The following is a 23,566-nucleotide window of genomic DNA, read 5'->3' as shown; positions in this document are numbered from 1 at the left end:
TAAAAGTAATATATGTACTGAAGGTCAAGGATAAAGGGTGCTAAACTATTCTATGTTTAAGATTCTGTTCTCTTTCTCCACTTTGTCAAATAAAACCCAATATGTTTAAGAATACAATGAACTGTGCACCATTACTTGTGGCCAGAAATCATTATTAAAACTACATCAGGGACTTCCCTGGTGGCACAGTGGTTAAGAATCCGCCTGCCAATGCAGGAGACACGGGTTCACTCCCTGGTGGGGGAAGATCCCACATGCCGCAGAGCAACTAAGCCTGTGTGCCACAACTACTGAGCCTGCGAGCCACAACTACTGAGCTCACATACCACAACTACTGAAACTCGTCCACTCTAGGGCTCAGGCTCTCTCAACAACAGAAGCCACCAAACTGAGAAGCCCACACACTGCAATGAAGAGTAGACCCCCCTGACTGCAACTAGAGAAAGTCTGCGCACAGCAATGAAGACCCAACACAGGTAAAAATACATAAATGTTTTTAAAAAATAAAAAAAAAAACCACATCAACTTATTGTGGTAAAAACGTCAATTTCCAATGTTCTTATGAAGGAAGTAAGCAATTGTCTTTTGCTTTTAAAATTAGCATTTTCCAAGTAAAATAATGTTGCATTTACAACCATCCTTTAGATCACACACACACACACACACACACACTCTTTTACTCTTTTCCCAGAGTCAAAAAACCTTCCTCTCCTAAAATAAAAAGTGAAAAAGGACTAAGGGGGAAATTACTGTTTATCCATTTTGATCTTGGTCTATTTCTAGTTCAGTGGAATAATAAATTTTATCAATAGACTGACATTAGACAGAGATATAGGAAATAAAATAAGGTCACCAGTAGAACTAGAACTGAAATTATTTCCAAGCTCATAACCGAATCTACATGCAAACAAGTCAAAACTTACATTTAACAGACACTTAAGAAGAGCTAATGTCGGTTTTCACTTTAGTGGTAAAAGCCACACTTTCACCTGTAAAATTAACAAGCCAGGAAAACCAAGCCAGAAAAGGTGACTTCCTCTCATTTTTGCATTCCAAACTCTTAAAGTGTCACCACTGTGGCAAACACAGAGCAGTGTTTATGAAACCCTGACATACAATCCTTTCCAGTTCATTAGATGCCTTTGCCATCAGGGAGGTATCAATCCTACTTTATAAAAGAGAAACATTTATACAACTTCACTTTTTTTTTTGCCACACCCTGAGGCATGCCTGTGCCCCCTGCATCGGAAGGCAAAGTCTTAACCACTGGACTACCAGGGAAGTCCCCAACCGTACTTTTAATAAGTTACTTTAAAACAGGGTTTCTTGGGGCTTCCCTGGTGGCGCAGTGGTTGAGAATCCACCTGCCAACACAGGGGACACGGGTTTGATCCCTGGTCCAGGAAGATCCCACGTGCCGTGGAGTAACTAAGCAACTAATTAGAAAAACCTACAAACAAGCCCTAATGAAAGAATATTCTACAAATAACCAGCCTGCACTCTTCCAAAGTCTCAAGGTCACAGGAGACAACAGAGGAGTCATTTCTGATGAACTGAGACCAAAGAGAAATGACAAAACAGGTACAACATGTGATCTTATACTGGGTCCTGGGCCCCAAAAAACTTTTCTTTTCCCCTGAAGGACACTGGTGGGGACAGCTGGTAAAATGTGAGTAAGGTCTGCAGCTTAGGTAACAGCACCGTAACAACATCATCTTCCTGAGTCTGAGAATCACACTGTGCTTATATTACTCTCTGTTGTTAAGAAACATACCCTCAAGTATTGTAAATAAAGGGGCATCGTGTCTGCAGCTCACTCTCAATGGTTCAGGAAAAAAGGTATACAAATGTTCAATTTAGGGATTCTGAGTGAAGAGCAGAGAGGAATTCTGTATTACTCTTCCACCTTTTCTCTAAGTCTGCAGTTAGTTCAAAATAAAAAAGCTGTGGACTCAGCGGCTACATTCCAAACTTGGGCGCCACCAGCCCCGGCTGGGCGTCTCGGTTTCCTCACTGGCAGAAGGAGGGATCACAAGAGCATCTATGCATACTACTTCACGAGGAACAAATTCAAAGATCTACTAAAGAGATCTTTAGAACGGCTCTTGGCACATAATGAGGACTCAACAGATGTTTATTTTATTTAAAAAATGTTTAATTTCTTTTTTATTTTTGGCTGTGCCGCAAGGCTCATGGAATCTTAGTTCCCCTACCAGGGATTGAACCCGGGTCCTCGGCAGTGAACACTCCGAGTCCTAACCACTGGACCGCCAGGGAATTCCCAACAGACATTTATTATTGGAGGCTTGTTTTTTATACCCAAAGGTTGGGAAAAAATCTACAAGTGCATCAACAGAGGACTGGTTAAATAAATTATGCCCCATCCACAAAACAGTAAACTATGAAATTGTAAAGACTGAGAAATCTGTATGGACTGAGAAGGAGCCATTGAATGAAAAAAGCGAGGGGCAGAACAATGTATAATATACAACCGTTTGCGTGAAAATGAGGGAAAAAGAAATACATATTTGCTTTTATTTGCATAAAAGCTCTAAATCCATACACAAGAAACCAACCACATTGGAGATCAGAGTAGCTGAGGGAAAGGGGGAAGGTGGAAATATTTTTCACCATAAAGGATTTTATACTTTTTGAATTTTGAAATACGTGAATTGTATTCCCTATTCAAGAAATTTAATTATGAAAATATAAAATGCTGTGATACCAAAAATTTAAAGAGTATATTACTTGTTTTTCTTATAATAAAAACCTCCAAAGTTGAAAACAAAGCAATGGAAATTTTATAGAATGGGGGAAAAAATGGTAATGTTTATACCTTAGACAGGAGCCTGTCTGAAACTAACCTGTCTGTGGTGTAACCATGCTAAAATGTCTCCACCCTATTAGTCTGTATGTTTCTGAGGCATGGCAAATAGATACAGATTCGAAAAAGAAATGCTCTTCTTCCTCTAAAAGACATGAAATATCTCCAGCACAGAATGCTGGTTATTGCCATTCAAAAGTCCACTGAAGTAAAGAGCTTCCACTCTGTTGGATTAAAAATAAACTAGTCAGGTATCAGGTCAAAGGGCTACATCACTAAAATAAGTGCTAAAGCTACCTGATCGCCAAAGCCTGATAGTTGATCAATGGCTGCCATCACCCATCTTACCAAAATATAAAAGCTTAAGATTTCACACCACTACACATACAGCTTTTTTACTAAAGCTAAAATTATCTCACACTCTCTGAAGGCCAAGTGCTACCCAGATTAGCTAAATTGTCCTTACCTAGTCTACAAAAGTGTGTAAGAAAATCTTTAACAAAAGGCGAAATCAATGTAATACTATCCAGTTATTTAAAAATACCAAAGAGCATATCACTTACATATGGAATCTAAAAAAATGATACAGGCTTGCTAGGTGGTGCAGTGGTTAAGAATCTGCCTGCCAGTGCAGAGGTCATGGGTTCAATCCCAGCTCCAGGAAGATCCCACATGCCACGGAGCAACTAAGCCCGTGTGCCCAGAAAAAAAAAAAAAAAAAAAAAAAAAAATGATACAAATGAACTTATTTACAAAACAAAGACACACAGACTTAGGAAACAAATGTATGGTTACCAAAGGGGAAAGGTGGGGAGAGGGATCAATTATGAGGGCTGATATACACACAACTACATACAAAATAATCAACAAGCACCTACTGTACGGCACAGGGAACACTACTCAATAGTCTGTAATGACCTATATGGGGAAAGAATCTGAAAAAGAGTAGACATATGTCTATGTATAACTGAATCACTTTGCTGTACACCTGAAACACACTGTAAATCAACTATACTCCAACATAAAATAAATTTTTTAAAATCATAGTAATAATCAAAAAAAGAAATAAAATTCCAAACTTGTAAAAAAATAAAAATAAAAAATAAAAAAACCAAGACAGCATACATCTATATAGGAATTAACTCCTAGCCATTTATACTGTTCAAAACTTTCTTCAATTTATAGAGCGAAACCACAGAGCTGATCTTACACGGCAATTCCAGCCCAGGGTGGACAGTTGCGTTCTTGACCATTGGGGGAGAGTGGCGGCCGTCATCCATGTCCAGCTCTGCACACTGAGCCTCCCCGTGGATCACGGCTAAACCCAGACGCAGCCTCTCCGCGTACGACTGGGCCCTAAGAGGAAGACACGGGGGAGGGGGAGGTTCACGGGAAGAAAAACCCAAGCGCTGCTTTTTCATCACTTTGTTAACTGCAGAACGAAAATATTCAACCTTTTAGGGATAGGCAAAGGAATTATTTCTACAAATCAGAACGTGAGGCCCAGACCAAAATGTAAATGCCTCAAGAGGCGCTTGCGCTGGGATGTGGGCTGGTGTCTGACTCTAGAGCATGTTGGTTTTAACCTCTGTCCAACAGTCTCACACTCATCTTCAGGGGTTTTTGTTGTTCCTATTTTTTGGCTGCACCACGTGGCATGCTCGATCATAGTTCCCTGACCGGGGATTGAACCCGCACCCCCTGCAGCAGAAGCGCGGTGTCTTAACTGCTGGACCACCAGGGAAGTCCTTCATCTTCAGAAGAACTCTGTTCAAAAAGGTCTCAAAAACCACTGTCTGAAAGGCGCTGACAGTCTTCCTGTTTTCCTTTTCCTAAGAACTTGAAGGAAGACCATCATTTTCTCCCAGGGGAAAAATGAACAATTCTGAGAATTGCTTGTGCTGTTTGGAAACTAGAGGTAAAGCTGTGGTTCGGGGTACGACCAGGATTTGGGGGAAAGCTGGAGCTGAGTTTTCACAGGCCATATTAAGATGGACCCCAAGTTCTGAAACACCCAAAAGGGATGAATCTAAACATCTGGCTTATTTACCTTTTCGCGGCATCAGGAGACTTAGCTACAATGACTGCATTTCTGTAATTTGGGATCTAGATTTGGAGGAAAAATAAGAAAATACTGAAAAGGTATCCAAAAAATAACACCTGGGTGCTGGCATTACATTTTTTCCCTCTTATAACAGTGATCCACCCTGGTAAACAAACAGGCTATAACTTCATTCACACATTCAACAATTTTTAGCCCTTATCAGTTAACATCATTGCCAAAGTCTGCTACATCAAGAAGACAAAAAATAATTCTTAAAACCTTTGTTTTAGAAAACATAAGTGAAGCGCTAAAAATACTTAGGAGGAAATCCATTTTTAACATCTAAAAAATATGATCCTCTGTGCCTAAATGCTGACCCTGTCTGGCTGCCTCAGGCATTAAGACTTAAGGGAAAGATCATCTGATCATTTTTATGGGCCTTTCAAAATCGAAATCTGGTACCAGAGAAAAACTACATAGGCTCTCTTTTGAGGACAATGGGGTATTTGCTGGTGCTCCTCACTTCTTCCTGGATATACTGAAGCAGGAAAGGTGAGGCTCTAAGGTTGTCCACGGGAAAGCTGAAAAAGCCTTGTATTTCCTTTTGATGAAGATCCATAGTGATAATGTGAGTTAAACCTGAAATTTTAAAACAAAAAATTACAAAGTTCACCCCTACAAGTTAACGCCTACAGTGGACACAAACTAGACGCCCAACACCTCTTTCCTAACAGAAGACTGAAGGCAGTGGGGTATTGTGAACAAGCACGTTGGTTACAGACCTTCTTTGCAACCTTAACAAAACTTAATGAACTAAAGACAATGTTAAGCCTAATGTAAAGGAGCCTATGACCTTCCACGCGGATTAAAACACTAAAACTAGAAAACAGCACTATCCTCTGCTATAATCATTAGCTTAGGCCTGAAAATTGGGAAAAGAAAAGTCAGGTAGAAGCAAAAATATGAATATGGAATTAAATACTGGAGCAAAAATAGATGTACAAAAATAGTAAGGCCTCAATTAAAGAATCTAGGGAGAAATGTTAAAGGACTGTGGATAAAGGCAGAAGGAATAAGAAAGCAAAGGCAAAGTAATATACATACTGGAAGGAAAAAAATCCATGGAACACAAGGATAAGACACTAAAGAGTTTGGAAAAATGTGTGTATGTCCTAAGAGAATCGATCAAGAAGTATCCTTACAGAAAAACAACAAAAACATACTCTTATAATCAACAGTGCTAAACAAATAAAAAAATGTACATATATAAATACATGGCAAATGGCCAAGGTCACTGAAAAATTTCCAGAGCAAAGAACCAGAATTACTTGTTCTTTCCAAAACCATTACACCTTTTTTAGAGAGAAAGGAACTCAAAAATGTTTCTGAGGACTCAGATATATATTTGAGTTTTTAAATAAACATGAAGCAAAGAAAATCCCAATAATTGTAAAATGCTATTATATTTGATTTAGAGCCCAGAAAGTATGTCACCGCTACAAAAACACACAATTAAAATGATCTGCGAGGGACTTCCCTGGTGGCACAGTGGTTTAGAATCTGCCTGCCAATGCAGGGGACACAGGTACGATCCCTGGTCTGGGAAGACTCCACATGCCACGGAGCAACTAAGCCCGTGCCCCACAAATACTGAGGCCACATGCCGCAACTACTGAAGCTCATGTGCCTAGAGCCCATGCTCTACAACGAGAAGCCACCACAATGAGAAGCCTGTGCACCGCAACGAAGAGTAGCCCCTGACCTAACCGTCACAACTAGAGAAAGCCTGCATGCAGCAACAAAGACCCAATGTAGCCAAAAAAAAAAAAAAAAAAAAAAGGAAAGAAAATGATCTACTATACAGAAAATCAATCAGGGAGGGGAAAAAAAGAGTATATAAGCTGAAGAAGCAGTAAAAAAGAATCAGTTTTACTATTATGTACATAAATAGAATTTAGCTAAGGTTCATCTAGATCTGAAGCTCCAAAGATCATATCCGAAAGCCAAGATTGCCAGCTAAAGTTTCGATGATAAGATGACAAGTAAAAGGAGGCGGAATGAGGAAAAAGTCCAAGATGAGAGAAGAGAAGAAAACCCTGAAGCAGATAAGGTCACCCTGAAGCAGGACAAAGAGAACAGAAAAAGAAGGTACACCTAAGCTCACATATCCCTAACCAGGACTTGCAAAAGGAAGCAAGATGAAGTAACTACCAAACAACACTTAGAGAAAACAGGTCCCCACACCCAACCAGCTCCCTGAGGTACGGACTGATCGGGCATAGGGGAGAGTCCCAAGTGACAGTGCGGGACCCCGGGGCGCCGGCCGTACTCACCCGCTTTCGCCAGCATGGACGCCAGGAGCTTGCACACGATGGAGCCCCGCTTCCGCATCTTGCTCTGCTTGCTGTAGGGGAAGTAGGGGATGACGCCGATGATGTTCCGGGCACACGCGGTCTTCAGCGCATAGGCCATGATCAGTAACTCCATCACGGCTGTATTCACGTCTCTGAAACAGATGAGATTTGTCCTTTCGGATGAATTTCATTTATTAACCCCTGGCAAAGACCTCGACCTCAGCAACCTGACTGGGCTGCCAAGACGGGTGTTGGGCGGATCATCACACTAGCTTAGACGGCACCTCCTGAACAGAGGAGAAAGCTTGTTAACTCTTCTTTTTAGCTGTGTGAGTTTCGGTTTGCATCTTGAGGTTACTGAAATTAACAGGTTATCCACTCTCACCTCTGTCTGGATCTTCTGTCGGGAACGCGGTCACGGGAGTGGCAGGTGGAGCAGACCTCGACTGCTTGATGACCAGAGTTAACCCACACCTGCTGGCACCACCCCCGGGATCTGACGCGGGCCAGAGCGAGCACCTTGTTTTCCTGGGGACCAAGGGAAACCTACCTGTCCTTGTACTTAGCTTCCACTATCAGAAAGGATTTGGTCTCTTTTTTTCTTTTGGGGGTGGAAAGGGGTGGAGGGCAGGGAGGTCTTGGAACTTAATTTCCAAAAATCTCCCCCATCCCTTCTTTCCTTGAGATACAGAGATTCCTAACAAAGATTACCCACACAGACAAAGAAGGGACTATGAATCTGAAAGGTACTGAAATGAAAGGTTATTTCCAAATTTTAATGAATGCTGACTGCTACCCTTTGCCAAGGCTGACCAAGCATAAGGTGGGCTCTGCCCTTAAGGTTAAAGGCCTTGAAATCCTTCAGGATGACCTTCCACAGCTCAACCCTCTCTCTCTAGCCTCCTGCTCCTCTCCGGATTATCCACGCAGCCTCAAACACCCTCTCTTTTGTGTCAGGAGCATATCTTCCTTGCCGTCCCCAGATAAAGAAGATCATTTCCCACGTCCTAGTTCCCACCCACATGAGGAGCAGGCTCTTCAGCTCATTCAGTTCCTGAATGATCTGATCTGTAGCAAAATGGAAAGCCTGCCATCAACATAGCAGAGACTTAATAAATACTTGTTGAATAAGTGGTGGAATGAAATACTCATCATGAAATGCTTTTTCGTCTGAAGGACAGTGAGGCCATTTCCCCCCAGTTTCTTCCAGTTTAAGTTTACACCTGTGCACCTGGGAGTGAGCGATGCAAAGACACCCTTTCACTCTGACAATGTTTTCCACACCCACGTTCAAATGGTGGAACTTCCAACCTCACCTTTGTAGTTTGGATTTTTCACAACTATTGCAAGATTCTATCGTAAGTGTCTATGTTTATTTCTCCCACAGGCTAGGCAGGGTTGATTCTGGGCTCAACTTCAAGATGCAATTGTCAACTAAGGCATTCCTTTTGGATTGCTGGTTATATTATTTTCCAGTTTCATTTCCTTCCTCTGAAATAAACTAGAACATTCTTCTCATACTCCCAAATTAATAATGTCTCAAGTCTGGCATCAAAAGGTCAGAGGACACACAACCTTTTGGTATAATCAGGACAAAACACTTATCAAACACTTCCAACCATTCACCATATGCCTGTTTATATATTAAACGCAATTTTTTTTTCTAATGAAAACTCAGTGTGGGAGAAGATTCTATGAAATGTGTGTCTTAAGAACTGTAGTTTCCAGGTAGTAGCTACCGCTACTGATCTGGATCTCCCTAATGAATACAAAACATGCTCAAATATACCCCACCACAAAAATTAAACATCAGGGGAGGACTTTCTAGGTGGTGCAGTGGGTAAGAATCCTCCTGCCAATGCAGGGGACATGAGTTCGATCCCTGCTCCAGGAAGATACCATATGCCGCGGGGCAACTAAGCCCGTGAGCCACAACTATTGAGCCCATGTGCCGCAACTACTGAAGCCCACGCACCTAGAGTCCGTGCTCTGCAACAGGAAAGGCCATCGCAATGAGAAGCCCACGCGCCACAATGAAGAGTGGCCCCAATCACCACAACTAGAGAAAGCCCGTGTGCAGCAGTGAAGACCCAACACAGCCAATAAAATAAATAAAGTAAAAAAAAAAAAAAATCAGGGGACTTCCTTGGTGGTCCAGTGGTAAAGAATCTGTCCTGCAATGCAGGGGACTTGGGTTCGATCCCTGGTCAGTGGACTAATATCCCACACGCTGAGGGGCAACTAAGCCCATGCGCCACAACTACTGAGCCTGCGTGCCTCAACTAGAGAAGAGAAAACCCGCAAGCCACAAATAGAGAGAAGCCCACATGCCACAGTGAAGAACCCGCAAGCCGCAACTAAGACCTGACGCAGCTAAAAATAAAATACTAAAAAAACAAAAAAGCTTAAAAAATTAAAAATAAATAAAATGTCCTCACTTCATTGCAAACAAACAAACAAAAAACACTTCCAAGATACTCAGGAATTCATAATATTTGGTCGATTTTCAACACTTTTCAACAATTTCCACCCTGGGTCATCCATTCAACAAATATTTATTGAGCACCCTGTACCAGGCGCTGTGTTAGGGGTGTTAGTGGAGAGAGAACAGGGTAAGTAAGGCTGACCTCATCTTGGGGAAAGCCAGAAACAGCCCCCCCACCCCACCCCGGGATCACCCCTGTGACCATCTGCCCCAAGAAGGAGCACAGATAACTCTCCTGAGAATGTTCCCCTTCCCAAACACTCTTATCTTTCATTCCAGAGGGGAGAGCTTCCCTTCCCACAAGAGATCATCTAAATCGATGCCCTGTGGGCTCTGGTGGTTGAGCTGGAAGCCTGAACAGTACTCAGAGGATAGAATGTAGGGAACTCAGGAGTCCACATCTAAACACCAGGCATCATATACCCTCTAGCAAAAGCCTCTTCCATACACAGACTGCTTGTCAATGTGAGAAGTAAAATTAGAGCTTTCTTAACTTTCCACTTGTGCGATGCAGTATGTGGCATTATAAAAGCTCCACTTGACGTGGTGCTTTCGTACACCAGATCCCAACGCCAACAGTAACAGTTGAAGTTAATTAAACAGATCCTGAAGAGTATGTACCTGGATCATGGGTTTCTAGCTGGCTTTGTGACAGCATTTATAATACACAACCGTATGACACGAGGTTTGGATAGCACACAAGAGAGGGCCAGATGGTGAGACATTGTTGTAACAAGAGGAACAGTTTTGGAGGGGGCCTTGATTTCAGAGTAACTTTCTTGCCACTAATTACTGATTTCTCCCATGAGGTTTTTATTTTTTACTTTTTCCTCTCCCTAATGCCCTATGCTAAGGGATTCAACATTCTCTAGCCCAAGGCTAAGGAAAGCCTCCCATGCCCCACCACTTATTGGTCAGGAAGGTGACAAAAGCGCCTTTGTCACAATGGCTTCACCCATTCACTGAGGGACGCTGGACAAATTGGATACCAGGCAGTTACTCTGTGGGCGAGCAGGGCAAAGAGAAACTGGCCAGCAGCCTCTGCTTTATCTGTTCCCTAAGACTCTTTCAAGTGCGTCTGGGCTAGCGCCTGTAGTCTCTGTATCTAAGTAGGACAATCTTAACTTTTTATCAACTATTTTTCTCTTCCCTGTGACTATCATGTCTTATATTAAACTCAGCCCTGACTGCCCTCTCATTTTCGATAGACAAAAATGAGTGTGAGGTAAGGAAACAGACATGGTCTATATACATCAATTAAAATTGCAAAGACAGACCAGCACCGCAGAGGAAAGTACTGAGAACAGGGTCATGGAGTAGGATTTACCCCACCCCCACCTCCAACAATTAATCACCCGCAGCGAATGAGCTGTAATGTTCTTCCTTCCTTCCTCTCTCTCTCTTTCTTGGCTGTTGGGTCTTCTTTGCTGTGCGCAGGCTTTCTCTAGTTGCAGCGAGTGGGGGCTACTCTTCGTTGCAGTGCACAGACTTCTGATTGCGGTGGCTTCTCTTGTTGTGCAACATGGGCTCTAGGCACGTGGGCTTCAGTAGTCGTGGCTCAAGGGCTCTAGAGCTCAGGCTCAGTAGTCGTGGTGCACAGGCTTAGTTGCTCCACAGCATGTGGGATCTTCCCAGACCAGGAAACGAACCCGTGTCCCCTGCATTGGCAGGCGGATTCTTAACCACTGTGCCACCAGGGAAGTCCCTGTAATGTTCTTTTAATCAGTCTTCTTATGTTACATTAACATACTAGAACTTGTAACATAAAACATGAAAACCGTCCTTCAAAAAACACTTTGTAAGCTTCATATCTATTTTATCTAGTTCCAATGCTCAGTGTATTTGGAAGCACCCCGTGATACTGCAATTTATAGTAAGAAATATGTATTTGCTTCCTATTTCTGGCACCAAGCTCCTTCCTAAAACCTTTGGAACTTCCTAAGCCTCGAGAGGAATCAAGGTGTCCTTAGTTCTGTGAAGGAGATGACTTTTGGACCACACCTAAAGGAGGGGACTGGTTGCCAGGGAGACAAACCACGTGATCAGAGGGGTTGACATTTCGGTCCCACCCCCAGGACCTCTGGAGGTTGAATCAATCGCCAAAGGCTAATGATTTAATCAATCATATGTATGTAATGAAGCCTCAGTAAAAACCCCAAAGGAGGGGCTCCGAGAGCTTCTGCGCAGGAGACCACTTGGAGAGGTGGGGACAGCGGTATGAAAGGTATGAAAGCTTCGTGCCCCTTCCCGCATACCTGGCCCTGTACATCGCTTCCATCTGGCCCTTCCTAAGTGACATCCAGAAGATGAGTTACAACAGCACCAAAAAGAGGTGTATATTATATCTCAGGACATCGGCTCTAAAAGTGACTGAACTCATTTCAATGTCTCAGCTGCGTCTTGTCTAAAATCAGCCTTATTACTTTAGGTAACATCCTCTCCTCCTCAACAGAAAAATCTATAAGATACATTCCTTCGTCTTGTGCATGAAGGGATGTTCCCTGCCATCCCAGTAAACAAAGGATGCTGCCTGCCAGCCCAGTTCCACCAGGATTGAGCCACTTGCCACCGCAGCCAAAGGAAAGCCCTGAGGGGAATTCGGGATGGAGGAAACCTAGCAGCATTCTGCGCCTTGGATACGGCCCTAGATATGAAGATGCATATCTAAGGAATAACTTCAATGACCCACATCCTTGCATCTTCCCAAGTACAGAAAAGCACTAAAATCATTAACTTGAGATGTCTGTTCTCTGTGATCAGCAGTAATCTTTTGAGGTTCCACTACTGGTTTTTCTCCCAGCAAAAAACTCACATCCTGCCTCCTCCCTTACCTCTTCTGAGCTGCTCCTCAGAGTCAGCTGAGTGGCTGGCTCCAGGCTATCATCTTCAGCATATCTAAGGAATAATTTCAATGAAAAGGAAATTATGGATATAGCTGTCTCTCTATCCTACATGCATTAACAAAGTCTCCAAATAAAACAAACTTTTAGGTTGTGCGCTTTGCTTCAGTTGACAATCTATATAACCATTTATAGCAGATGGTACTAAAAAACTAAATTCCCTGCGAAATTAACTAAATTTAATTGTCACTAAAATATTCTGTAGTCTAGCAATAAAATAGTTTATTGGGATATACACACACATTCTCTTTGTCCTTTCTCCAAATTTTTCTTCTCCCATCCCCATCATCCTAAAGATACAGGAACTGCCAGGTGAGGATGTTTTTGCTTTGATACCACCCAATTGAACTACAGGGAAGACAACAGTGGCTGCTAAATAATCTCAAAACAAGTACACACAAGGGAACTGCACCATATTCAGGACAGGGTTCTGGTTTCAAAAGCACCATGTATAGCTGTGCTGCTTCTTCGAAGAAACACCTTGCCCTATGGTAAGCAGGTAAAACTGTTGTCACGGTTATTCTACAAGATTCACTCTCTCTGCTGCAACTCCAAGCTCCCTACCTCTTCCTTTGGTCAAATTTTCGAATATCCTAAGCACGAGTGGAGAAAAAAAAACTACAAATGTTTCCCAATTAGCCATTAACCAACTCATTTTTCCATGTTTATTTTGTCCTTTCCCTGGAAAACACCTGCACATTGTAAAGCTCTGTCTATGTTACTGCCCTGGGATCACTCTAGATTGCATGTATTAAGTATTTCTACTGCATTCTCGGTTACCATAAGATATGGAAACCAAGAATTAAAGCACGACTTCTTGGCATGAAGAAGACTAACCATAATCTGTCTCAAGATCCCAGGAGGACAGGGCTGTTAGCAGTGGGTGGCATTTTGCCATGCCAATAGACTGTGAGTTTATACTGCTTATGATATGTTAAAGCAAGTCTGAGCTAATACCAGGGAGGGAGATGGATTATAACAAAAAGGAAATTATGGATATAGCTGTCCCTCTGCCCTACATGCATTAACATGCAGACAATGACACCCAAATGTGGAAATCTGTGGTTACAGGACATAAAAGGGGGTGATGATGACACATGCCTCAGAGGGTGGTGGCAGCGTGTGGATGGAATGACCCACCTGAAGCCCTTCAGCTTCACACACATCACCAACTTCACACACTGGCCATGGCAGAGTCAGCTGTTACTATTATATCTCTTCACTGCTTCCTGAACTCAAAAGTAAAGGGAAAAGAATACTCGATAGCCTCAGAGATGTGCTATAAAAACATTCAGTCCTTGACATATACACACTACTATATAGATAATTAATAAGAACCTACTGTATAGCACAGGGAACTCTCTTCAATACTCTGTAATGAACTATATGGGAACAGAATCTTAAAAATGTGGATATACATATGTATAACTGACTCACTTTGCTGTACAGCAGAACCTAACACAACATTGTAAATCAACTATACTCCAAAAAAAAAAAAAACTTAAAAATTTGGTCTTGCTAAGTCAATCCTATGATTGAGAAATTGATAGAAAAAGATTATACTTTCACATAGGCGGCAAAGCCTCGACCATCCCAGCTCATCATTAAAATGAAGATTGGTCAACACCCTGGCTCTCCAAGAGCTGGACGTCTGCAGTCTACACGCAGCAGGGAAGGCAGCTCATCAAGTCCTTGGTCACTAACGGCACCCGGGACTATCTGACACAATGGGGTCTCTGACGTGACAAGGTCATAACCTCTTAGTTCCTCCCCCAACTCAGGGATGATCCCTGATTCACGGAACAGAACAAAATTACCAAGAGAACAGCGGCTTGTGTGCTGGCGTACAACTGACCATGACCAAGTTAACTCCTGTCCTGGAGATGAGTTCAAAGTCAGAGCTCAAATTCCAGGCTGAGATGCAGACCTGTGAATAAAGGCTAAGATTCCTTAAAGATAAACAATTCCTGACATGACACACATTCTTTTGCTGTCATAAATTCAGCTAGGGGAGACTTATGAGACTTCACTGACCACCACTGCCTTTAGACTCAGACCGCCGTATTTCCTGGAGGAGCAGTGACAAAGCTGGCCCGTCTATGGCTACAAAGGTCAAGGTTCTGTTCTCTCTCCCTCAATAAACTAGTATTAGGAACTCAAGAATTCAGATGCTTAAAAAAAAAGTGATGACAATGCAACCTCGCTATTCACCAGCAACAAAATCCAGGATGAGCACAGAAGGCCAGGGAGCAGCGCCAGGGAGTGTCAAAGCTCCCTGACTACATACAGCCTCAGGCCGTCCCCCCATCGAACAAAAGCACTGGGCAGAAAAAGCAACAAAACACTCCCATCACCAGGAGACAACAGTACAAAACCACAACTGCTGGAGGAAATTTTCGTAAAATAATAGATCCTCTGTGGAGGGCAATATAGAAATATCTATCGATACCACAAACATTACAAGTGTCTATCGATGCAGTCACATCTATCAATAGTACAAGCACATGGACACTTGCACCCAGAAATCCCATTTCTTGGACTCTTCATACAGACACACCCGAAACACAGGCAATAAGATGCACACAAAGGATGTCCCACGGCTGGTGAGCACGAGACGCAGCACGTGTGACGGGCTGAATAAGCTTCGGAGCGTCCACAGAACACACTACGAAGCTGCAACAGACAAGATGGGAACACAGCTCCACCGAATCCCACCATAATGAGATACGACAAACGTAAACTGAGAGTCATTTGACAAAATAAACTGGCCAAAGCGTCAACGTCTTCAAAAGTGCCAAAATTCCGAAAGTCAAGGAAAGACCGAGGGATGGTTCCTGACTGTCCAGAAGACAAAGCACGTGGCCAGTAAGAGCTGCCTGAGCCTCAACTGCCTCCTTGTGTTGGGAAGAGCGCGGGGTGGGTGGGGGAAATGGCAGGCGACACGGCGATGGGTCCTGAGGCTCAGGTGGCAACGACAGGGAGGGATCCTGATTCTGTTGGCAGCACTGTGGTTGCGTAAGGGAAAGCCCTCCTTTGCAGGAATTACGTCCTGAAGCGTTTGGGCTGGCGACACACCAGGATGGCAACTCTATCGAAAGTGGCTGCACCGCACAGGCAAGTCTTCTGTAACTTTGTGATTGTTTTAAAATAAGGATCTTTAAAAGATAAGGCAGCTCTTTCTGTATTGATATAGTATGTTGCTTTATTTTTAAAAGTTCAGTGAAGTGTATTAGACTCCTTTTAAGTACAAATTAAGAAAAAACATATAAGCAACTGCTTGGGCACGCAGTCTCTCTGAAAGAATGCCCAAGAACCTGGTAACATTTGCCGTATCCAGGGAGGGCCGCAGGGTGGCTGAGGGCAGAGCCAGGCCTCACTGTACACCCTTTCGAAACTTGAACCATGACAATAAATTAAACTTATTTTTATTTTGGTCTTGAGGGTCACCTGAATTATGGAGCCTAAATTTGCATGCACCTATCAGAGAGGAGCAAACACCTATTTAAAGTACTTATCTTAAAAGACTGGGGGTGGATGAGGGCTGGGAATTTTTATTTTCTGATACATGTTTCTATACTGCCTGTGTTTTTACAGATGAACATTATTCTTATAATCAGAAAAAAGTATTAAAAATAAAATACTTAGTATCTACCAGTTACCAGTGTACAGGGAAACTCTGTTATACTCTGGTTCAAATTACTCACTCTGTGACCCTGTGGTCCTCAGTTTCCTTCAGACCCAGTTTTTTCAATCCCTTCACAGGGGGCTATAGGGAAAAACAGTATCTCCCTTCTCTGTACATTCACAACACTGAATACTTCCGGTCACCAAATGTGGGGTTTTTTTCCCCACATCTACGGAATTCTTGGAATCTCGGGACACCAGCTGGGTGTCCTATAATTCAACTCAGTTCTGACACTCTCTACCTGGACAAAGCATCAGATCCCAAAGGGTAAGGGCCCCACAAAACTGCCCTCTCCCTCACTTTAGACATGGGCAAGTCCAGGCCATCACCTGTGTTCCTGACCAATCTGCTATAAATCAGTGGTTCCCATGACCCCCTCCTCAGCTCCGATTAATTTGCTAGAGCAAATTAAAAAAAAAAAAAAAACAACTCAGGGAATTCCCTGGCGGTCCAGTGGTGAGGCCTCCATGCTTCCACTGCAGGGGGCACGGGTTAGATCCCTGGTTGGAGAACTAAGATCTCCCATGCTGCATAGCAGGAGTAAATAAATGAAAAGACTCAGGAAAACAGTTTACTCATTAGATTACTAGGTTATTATAAAGAATGTAACTCAGGAACAGCCAGATGGGGGAGGTGCACAGGGCGAGGTAGGGGGGATGGGTGCAGAGCTTCCAGGCCCCTTCTGGGTGCACCAGGCTCCTAGCACCTCCACGTCTTCACCAATCCAGAAGCTCTCCGAACCCAGGCCTCTTGGTTTTTTATGGCAGCTTCATTACACAGACACAACTGATCAAATCATTGGCCACTGCCGGCTGATTCAACTTCCAGCCCCTCTCCCGTCCTTGGAGGTCAGGGGGCCAGGCTGAAAGTACCAACCCTCTGATCACAAGGTTGGTTTCCCTGGCAACCAGCCCCCATCCTGTGTTTATCCAGGGGCTTTCCAAAAATCACCTCATTCACATAACTCAGGTGTAACTGAAAGGGGCTTATTCTGAATAACGAAAGACACCTTTACTGCTCTTATCACTTAGCAAATTCCAAGGGTTTTAGGAGCTCTGTGCCAGGAGAGAAAGACCAAATACATACTTCTTATTACAAATCACAGTATCACAGAGGCCAACAAGAGCTGCCATGTATGGCTGACGCGTGAGGATCACACACGACGTGTGTAAAGCCTCCGCGGGCTGCTGGCCCCCCGTGCCGTGCTCCTCACTAACACGGTCTCAGGAATCTACACTGATCAAGACGTGGAGGTCTGGATGTTTCAGAGATACTCGTGATGTAACCACAGCATTCCCAGTGAGGCGCTGAGAGGAGATAACCCCACAGGGAAGCTCCTGCTCAGCTATGCGGGGCTCCTCCCAGGGCCAGTTCTCCCGCCCTGAGGGAAGGAGTGGTAGACGGTATCTGGGACGGAGACCCGCTAGAAACGGCCACTGAGCAGGTGGTGCAAAACCTGTCTCGATGGCTACGAACCAGTAGCAGCTGTGCACTGCATTTAACAACAACAGCTTTCCAGCAGACTAGAGCGGACAGACACTGGCCTAGGTTCCTGCAAATGGAGGTAGGATATTTTGTCCTTGAGGAGTTTAAAGCTTGGAGAAGGGACTTCCCTGGTGAGGCAATGATTAAGAATCCGCATGCCAATGCAGGGGACACGGGTTCAAGCCCTGCTCCAGCAAGATCCCACATGCCACAGAGCAGCTAGGCCCATGAGCCACAACTACTGAGCCTGTGTGCTACAACTACTGAAGCCCACGTGCCTAGAGCTCGTGCTCTGCAACAAGAGAAGCCTCCACAATGAGGAGCCCCAGGAAGAGCAGCCCCCGCTCGCCGCAACCAGAGAAAGCCCGTGTGCAGCAACGAAAACCCAACGTAGCCAATAAATAAATGTATTAAAAAATAAAATAATAAATATTAAAAAAAGAAAATGGAATTGTTCTTCATATAAAAAGATAATAAGTTACATCACTAAGATTTTTAGAGGACACGGGATAAGTAAAGTAGTGCTAACTCTTACCTGGGTATCGTCTGTATAATGAAAATATCCTGGCCACGAACAGATTCCTTTATTTCAACTCTTGTTTCTGAAAAATAAAAATGTTCTGTAGTTTTAAGAGAAGCTCTTCATGGGGCAATAACTAGGCAGCAATTGAAGGGAGTAAAGGTGAACCTAAACCTGTAACACCATGCTTAGTGCACCAAAATAAATTCTTAATAGATCTCTGAATGACATGTACAATACTTACATAAAAAACAGTCAAGCTAAGGGGAAAATAAGCCAAAAACAGACTAGAAGGCAAAAGCAACAAACAGGTCTACATAAAATCTCAGGGTCCAGAAAAGAAAATGCATTACTAAATAAACACAAGATGTTTAGGGAAAAGTATACAGCGAATAAAAAGGCCAGAGGTTAACATCCTTATTATTCTTTTAACAAGGCCAATGCCTCCTCTGTGCCAGGCCCGGAGCTGGGGTCCCAAAGTGGAGGACCTGGGCCAAAGGGACAAAGACTGACCTAGGAGAGAGAATGCGAGGCCAAAGGCTGGCAAACTGTCCAGGTCAATGTGCAGGAGAAAGACCAGCCGTGAGAAGGGAGGAAAAGGCCTGGGAATGACGGCCTCACTGCAGGCTGGTACGAGCAGTAAGGAAGGGAGTACAGAACATGCAAAGACGTGGGGCAGAGTGTGCCAAGCAGAGGGGCCGTCACTGTGCACCTGGAAAGAGAGTGAAAGTGGAGAAAGCGATAGAGAGGAGGTCAGGGAGCTGACCGGGACCAGACCACACAGGAGTCTGGATTTTATGGGTGACAGGAGAGCCACTGGAGGGTTCGTGTGATCACTGGCTACTGTGTGAAGAAAATGGTAGCAAAGCAAGAGTGGCTTCTGAGGGGGAGCCACTCCAGCTGTTTTTGAAGGAGTCCAGGCAAGGGACAGATGGTGGGCTGGACCAGAGCAGCCGCAGCGGAGGCAGTGAGAAGCGGTCAGGTGTCAGGTGGATTATTGAATCAGAGCACACAAGATGTGCTGATGAGCGTGACGAAAGAGGAGCAGGAGAGATGGGTAGAACTCAGATCCCAAAGGGCCCCACGTGATTGCTAAGGAGACTGGACCCTGGCCTATACAATTTTAAGCAGTAGTAACTAAACTGCATTTTGGAGATATCCTGATGGAGGTGAGTAGAACAGACCAGAGAGGCTGAAAATGGAGGTAAGAAGACCCGTTAAGAAGCTACTTCGACAGCACAAGAGAGAGCTAGGAGGCCTGCAACAGTGATGGGAGGATGGAGAAAAAGGTCTTCCCTAAACCACCCTCTTTTCCTCGAGCGCTTCATTTATGAGAAACCCAAATGCCATCACGATGAGTTAAATTTGTTATTGTTAAATACTGTTAAATAGATCTCACCTATCTGCACTCATCTTCAGGTTCTTAAATACCAACATCTCCTGACTTGCCCTGGCAGGGAAGTTTCTAAAGTCACCAAGTTAAAAGTTGTGAGTGTGGAAGCTGGATGAAGGGTTTCTGGGGGTTAACTGTAACACACATGTAACTTACACTCACCCCGGGAACATGTGCTTTCCATTAAACTATCTTTCCTTCTTCCAATACTTTGCTTTTTTAGCTCCCCAAACACCAATTTTGTCTTAATTACCTCCTATGGAGCTAGTTATGCCATAGGCAGTTATACCTTGGAAAGAGAAAAGCAAGCACAGAAACATGAATCCAAGGCTTTCAACTTTACAAAAATAATTCCAAATTGTTTTTATACGAACTTGTCTTCACAATGAGTGATGGCATTACACTCTGAATCCATCAGGGCATTTCTGATGCTGCTGCATTGCTGGGACACTGGCTTTCGACAAAGTGCCTTCAAGCAATATCATTTAATGTCCCAGCTCCGCCCAGAAACCCAGACGGCAGCAAAAGTGGGTGACCAGCCCAGGGTGCGCATCGACAAGACTTGAGAAAAAATGAGAGATAAAACTAACTCAAACAGGGTTTTTAAACAAGTCATTGCTATCTAGTACCGACTGTACTTAATGCCATTTGATGACTTAATGAGACAAATAAATGTAAAAAGCATTTATCAAATACAGCACAATAAGGAAAAAGAAAAGTTACTCCCTACCATCGTTCCTTTTTTTCATTCTAAAATGACAAGATATTTGCATTATCTTGGAACAGGAGGAAAGGGGACTTTTAAGGAGGAGACAAAGAAATCAAGGTTTAGAGGGAAGTACAGAATGCCTTCTACCCCAACTATTAAAGAGAAACGCATTTCTGTGTTAAACACCAGTAACATTCGCCTTTTAAAAACAGGCCAGCCGATTAAACGGAGTTTAGAGAACAAAGGATGCTTGAGAAATAAGTTTAACTTACCTCCATTGGTCTCTTGATAAACCACAGACTTTCCCAATTCAGCGCCAAGACGCCTGGTGGGGCGGGGGGGGGGGGTGGGGGGGAGGCAATTAAGAAGGCTTTTTAAAAAAAACTCCACTTGATAGGCATGTGTTTAACAAAAAGACTACAATAACTGCACCAGCATTATTTTACAAAAAAAAAATTTAATTCATTAAGAACTAAAAATCTGCTGTCACTCCACAAGCAGCTTCCAGAGCTCACCATCCTGTAACACACTTCACTGGGAAGAGCCCACAACCACCGTTTAATGTCTAGTCCCATACTTTTTTGAATAATAATTGTCTTGGAAGATCAATGCCAACAAATATGTGGTTACCAGCAATAATTCCAAAAACACAAGCCAAAGAGAAACGCCTCAATTGTCAAAAGCATTACAGACTTCAGTGCCGGTAATCAAACACTGCGTGAATCTTGTTTGGATCCCGATTACATAACCAAGTGCAAAAACCCATTTCTGAGACAATCTAGGAAATATGCACAAGGACTAGATGCTAGATATCAAGGAATTAATGGTAGGTTTTTGTTTGTTTTTAGTTATCAGCATTACCATTTTTATGAGTGAAATGATATAAGGGTGGAATCTGTTCAGAAACACTTGGCCCAAGTATACAATGGAATATTATTCAGCCTTAAAAGAAAAGGAATGAAATTCTGGTACATGCTGGATGAACCTTGATAAAATGATTCCAAGTAAAATAAGTCAGACACAAAAGCACAAATATTGCATGATTCCATGTATAGGAGGTACCTAGAACAGGCACATTCAGTCACAGAAAGCAGAACAGAGGTTACCAGGGGCTGAGAGGGCGGGGAATGCGGAGCCAGTGCTTAAAGGGTAAGGAGTTTCTGTTTGAAAGGATGGAAAAGATCTGAAAAGGAAATAGTGGTGACAATCACACAACATTGTGAATGTACTTAATGCCTGTGAACTGCACACTTAAAATGGTTAAAACTTAAAATCTTTCTGGAACAGACTTTTCAAGAACAAAAGAGAAAAACAAAAAAGCAAAACTACTGACTACTTAGATCTGCCCTCCTCCCTCTGCTTCCTCTTAGCAAGGTCACCGTGGTAAATGTGACCCAAAATAAACAAATACAACCTTTATATTTAAAATTAGTATTTTAGTTGGCCTCAAAAAGAAAGACAAATAATCAGCGGTCAGAAATAGAAACTAGGTAGTAGAATGCAAAAGGATTGTTTGTTTTTTTGACGCTCTTCTAATCTTTAAAACTCCAGCTGAAATGAACATAGGCATTACTGAGGAAATATAACTAAAGTTTCCCCTTTCTTCTACATTTTCATCTAGAATTTAAAATGTATTCATGCCATTATTTTTCAACTCTAAAAGACCCACAGAACTCTAATGTAAGTTGTTTAGAATGTGAAAATGACTTTAAAAGTTAAAAAAAACAAGCTTATCTTGTAACAAGTTTATCTGCAAAGAGCTTATAAAGCTTTTCCTTTACATTAGGCTCTGGGATTCTCCACAAGAGCCAATTAGAAAGGAGGCCATTTAGGAAGCGTGTGTTAGAGGGCCACTCTGAGCCCCTGCTCTGCTAGATGCTTGATCTACGTTGACTTGTTCATGCTCACGATGTTCTGGACCCAACAGATGGAACTATCCCTATTTTACCACCGAAATTCAGGAAAATCAGACGTCTCTTGCCCAGGGGCAAGACTGGGAAGGCAGCTCGATCCCAAAGGCCACTCGAGGCCAGAGGCTTCCTTAGGTGAAAAAGACACGGAAAGGCAAAGACTCAGACTGATGGAATCTAACTGACTTACAGAATACGGTTAGACCTGTCGTTTCCATCACCAACTCCGACAAATCCGCTCCTCTAGGGTTGCCTAGTTCTCACCGCCCTCCCCTACCCCTCTGCTTCCGTCGGCGCACCGTGCGCCTCGGGCGGCCTTCCAACTGCAAGGCCCTCCTGCCGCCCCCACCTACTGCACCTGCCCCGTCCCGTCCCCGGTGTTGCAACTACGCGCGGTCCTCCGTCTCCTGGGGGAGACGGGGGGATGGCGATGCCCAGATTCAGAGGCCATCTCCAACCGTGGGAAGGGGAGCCAAACCCACAGCCCCTCTCTCCAAGGCGCTAATTCGGGGCTTACAGAATCCTCACCACCGCCTGGGAAGTGGGAGTCGGGAGCCGACCGCAGGGTGAGGGGTCCAAGGACCCGCGGGTGGAGAGAAGCCAGTAAGAGTCTGCCGAACGTTTTCCAGCTACAGAATGGGGGGTGGGGGTGGGTGGGTGAGGTGGTTTCGGGGGTCTACTGTCACCTCCAAGGGTTCGTCCAACCCTGACACTGCAGGATTCTGCGACTCCCTCCCCCAGGGGCAGGACGGTGGGGCCACACGACCCCTCGCCCGGGTCGGAGGACGTGGAGGCGAAGAGGAGCAAGGACTGTCTCCCGGGAGGGGCCCCCGGGACGTCCCCGGCCCCCGCCCCTTACTCGGTGATGCGCTTGGCCAGCTCGGTGCAGGCGGCCGTGGAGTTGGCCGAGAAGACTCGGTAGCCGGTGCGGGCGGCGTTCATGGCCGGGCGGGCGGCGGGGCAGGCTCGCGGGGCGCGGAAAGCGGAGGACACGCAGAGCGGGGGCAGCAGCAGCAGCTTCTTGGGCATCGTCCGGCCCGGGGGCGCAGTTACAGCCGGCCCGCGAGGGGCTGCACCGGGGAGCGCTGTCGGCGAGGCGGCCGCGAGGCCCGGCTGGGGAAGGCGCCGAGAAGCCCGGCGCGGGGCACAGGAGCGGAGAGGCCCGGGACCCCCACCCTCCCCGCACCGAAGGCCGCTAAGGATTCTGGCGCCACCGGAGCTCGCCCGGACCTGCGCCGCAGCCACCTCAGAGCCAGC

General features: G+C 44.3%; 1 protein-coding gene across 1 annotated transcript in view; it reads right to left on the bottom strand.

The window, feature by feature from the left end:
* Positions 1–23,566, bottom strand: part of PRPSAP1 (phosphoribosyl pyrophosphate synthetase associated protein 1) — a 28,256-nt gene extending 4,690 nt beyond the window's left edge. Inside the window, exons 1-7 of the mRNA XM_057716454.1 lie at positions 23,169–23,566; positions 20,672–20,724; positions 18,313–18,379; positions 7,202–7,374; positions 5,392–5,507; positions 4,875–4,930; positions 4,035–4,180 (exon numbers count right to left, since the gene is read on the bottom strand). Of these exons, the coding sequence (XP_057572437.1) occupies positions 4,035–4,180; positions 4,875–4,930; positions 5,392–5,507; positions 7,202–7,374; positions 18,313–18,379; positions 20,672–20,724; positions 23,169–23,338 (781 nt within the window). The 5' untranslated portion in view covers positions 23,339–23,566. The remainder of the gene's footprint in view (positions 1–4,034; positions 4,181–4,874; positions 4,931–5,391; positions 5,508–7,201; positions 7,375–18,312; positions 18,380–20,671; positions 20,725–23,168) is intronic.

The sequence above is a fragment of the Hippopotamus amphibius genome, chromosome 17 (assembly GCF_030028045.1).
Source record: "Hippopotamus amphibius kiboko isolate mHipAmp2 chromosome 17, mHipAmp2.hap2, whole genome shotgun sequence".
Taxonomy (NCBI): Eukaryota; Metazoa; Chordata; class Mammalia; order Artiodactyla; family Hippopotamidae; genus Hippopotamus; species Hippopotamus amphibius.
Note: the sequence above shows the minus strand (reverse complement) of the source record. Positions and strands in the feature narration are given on the sequence as shown.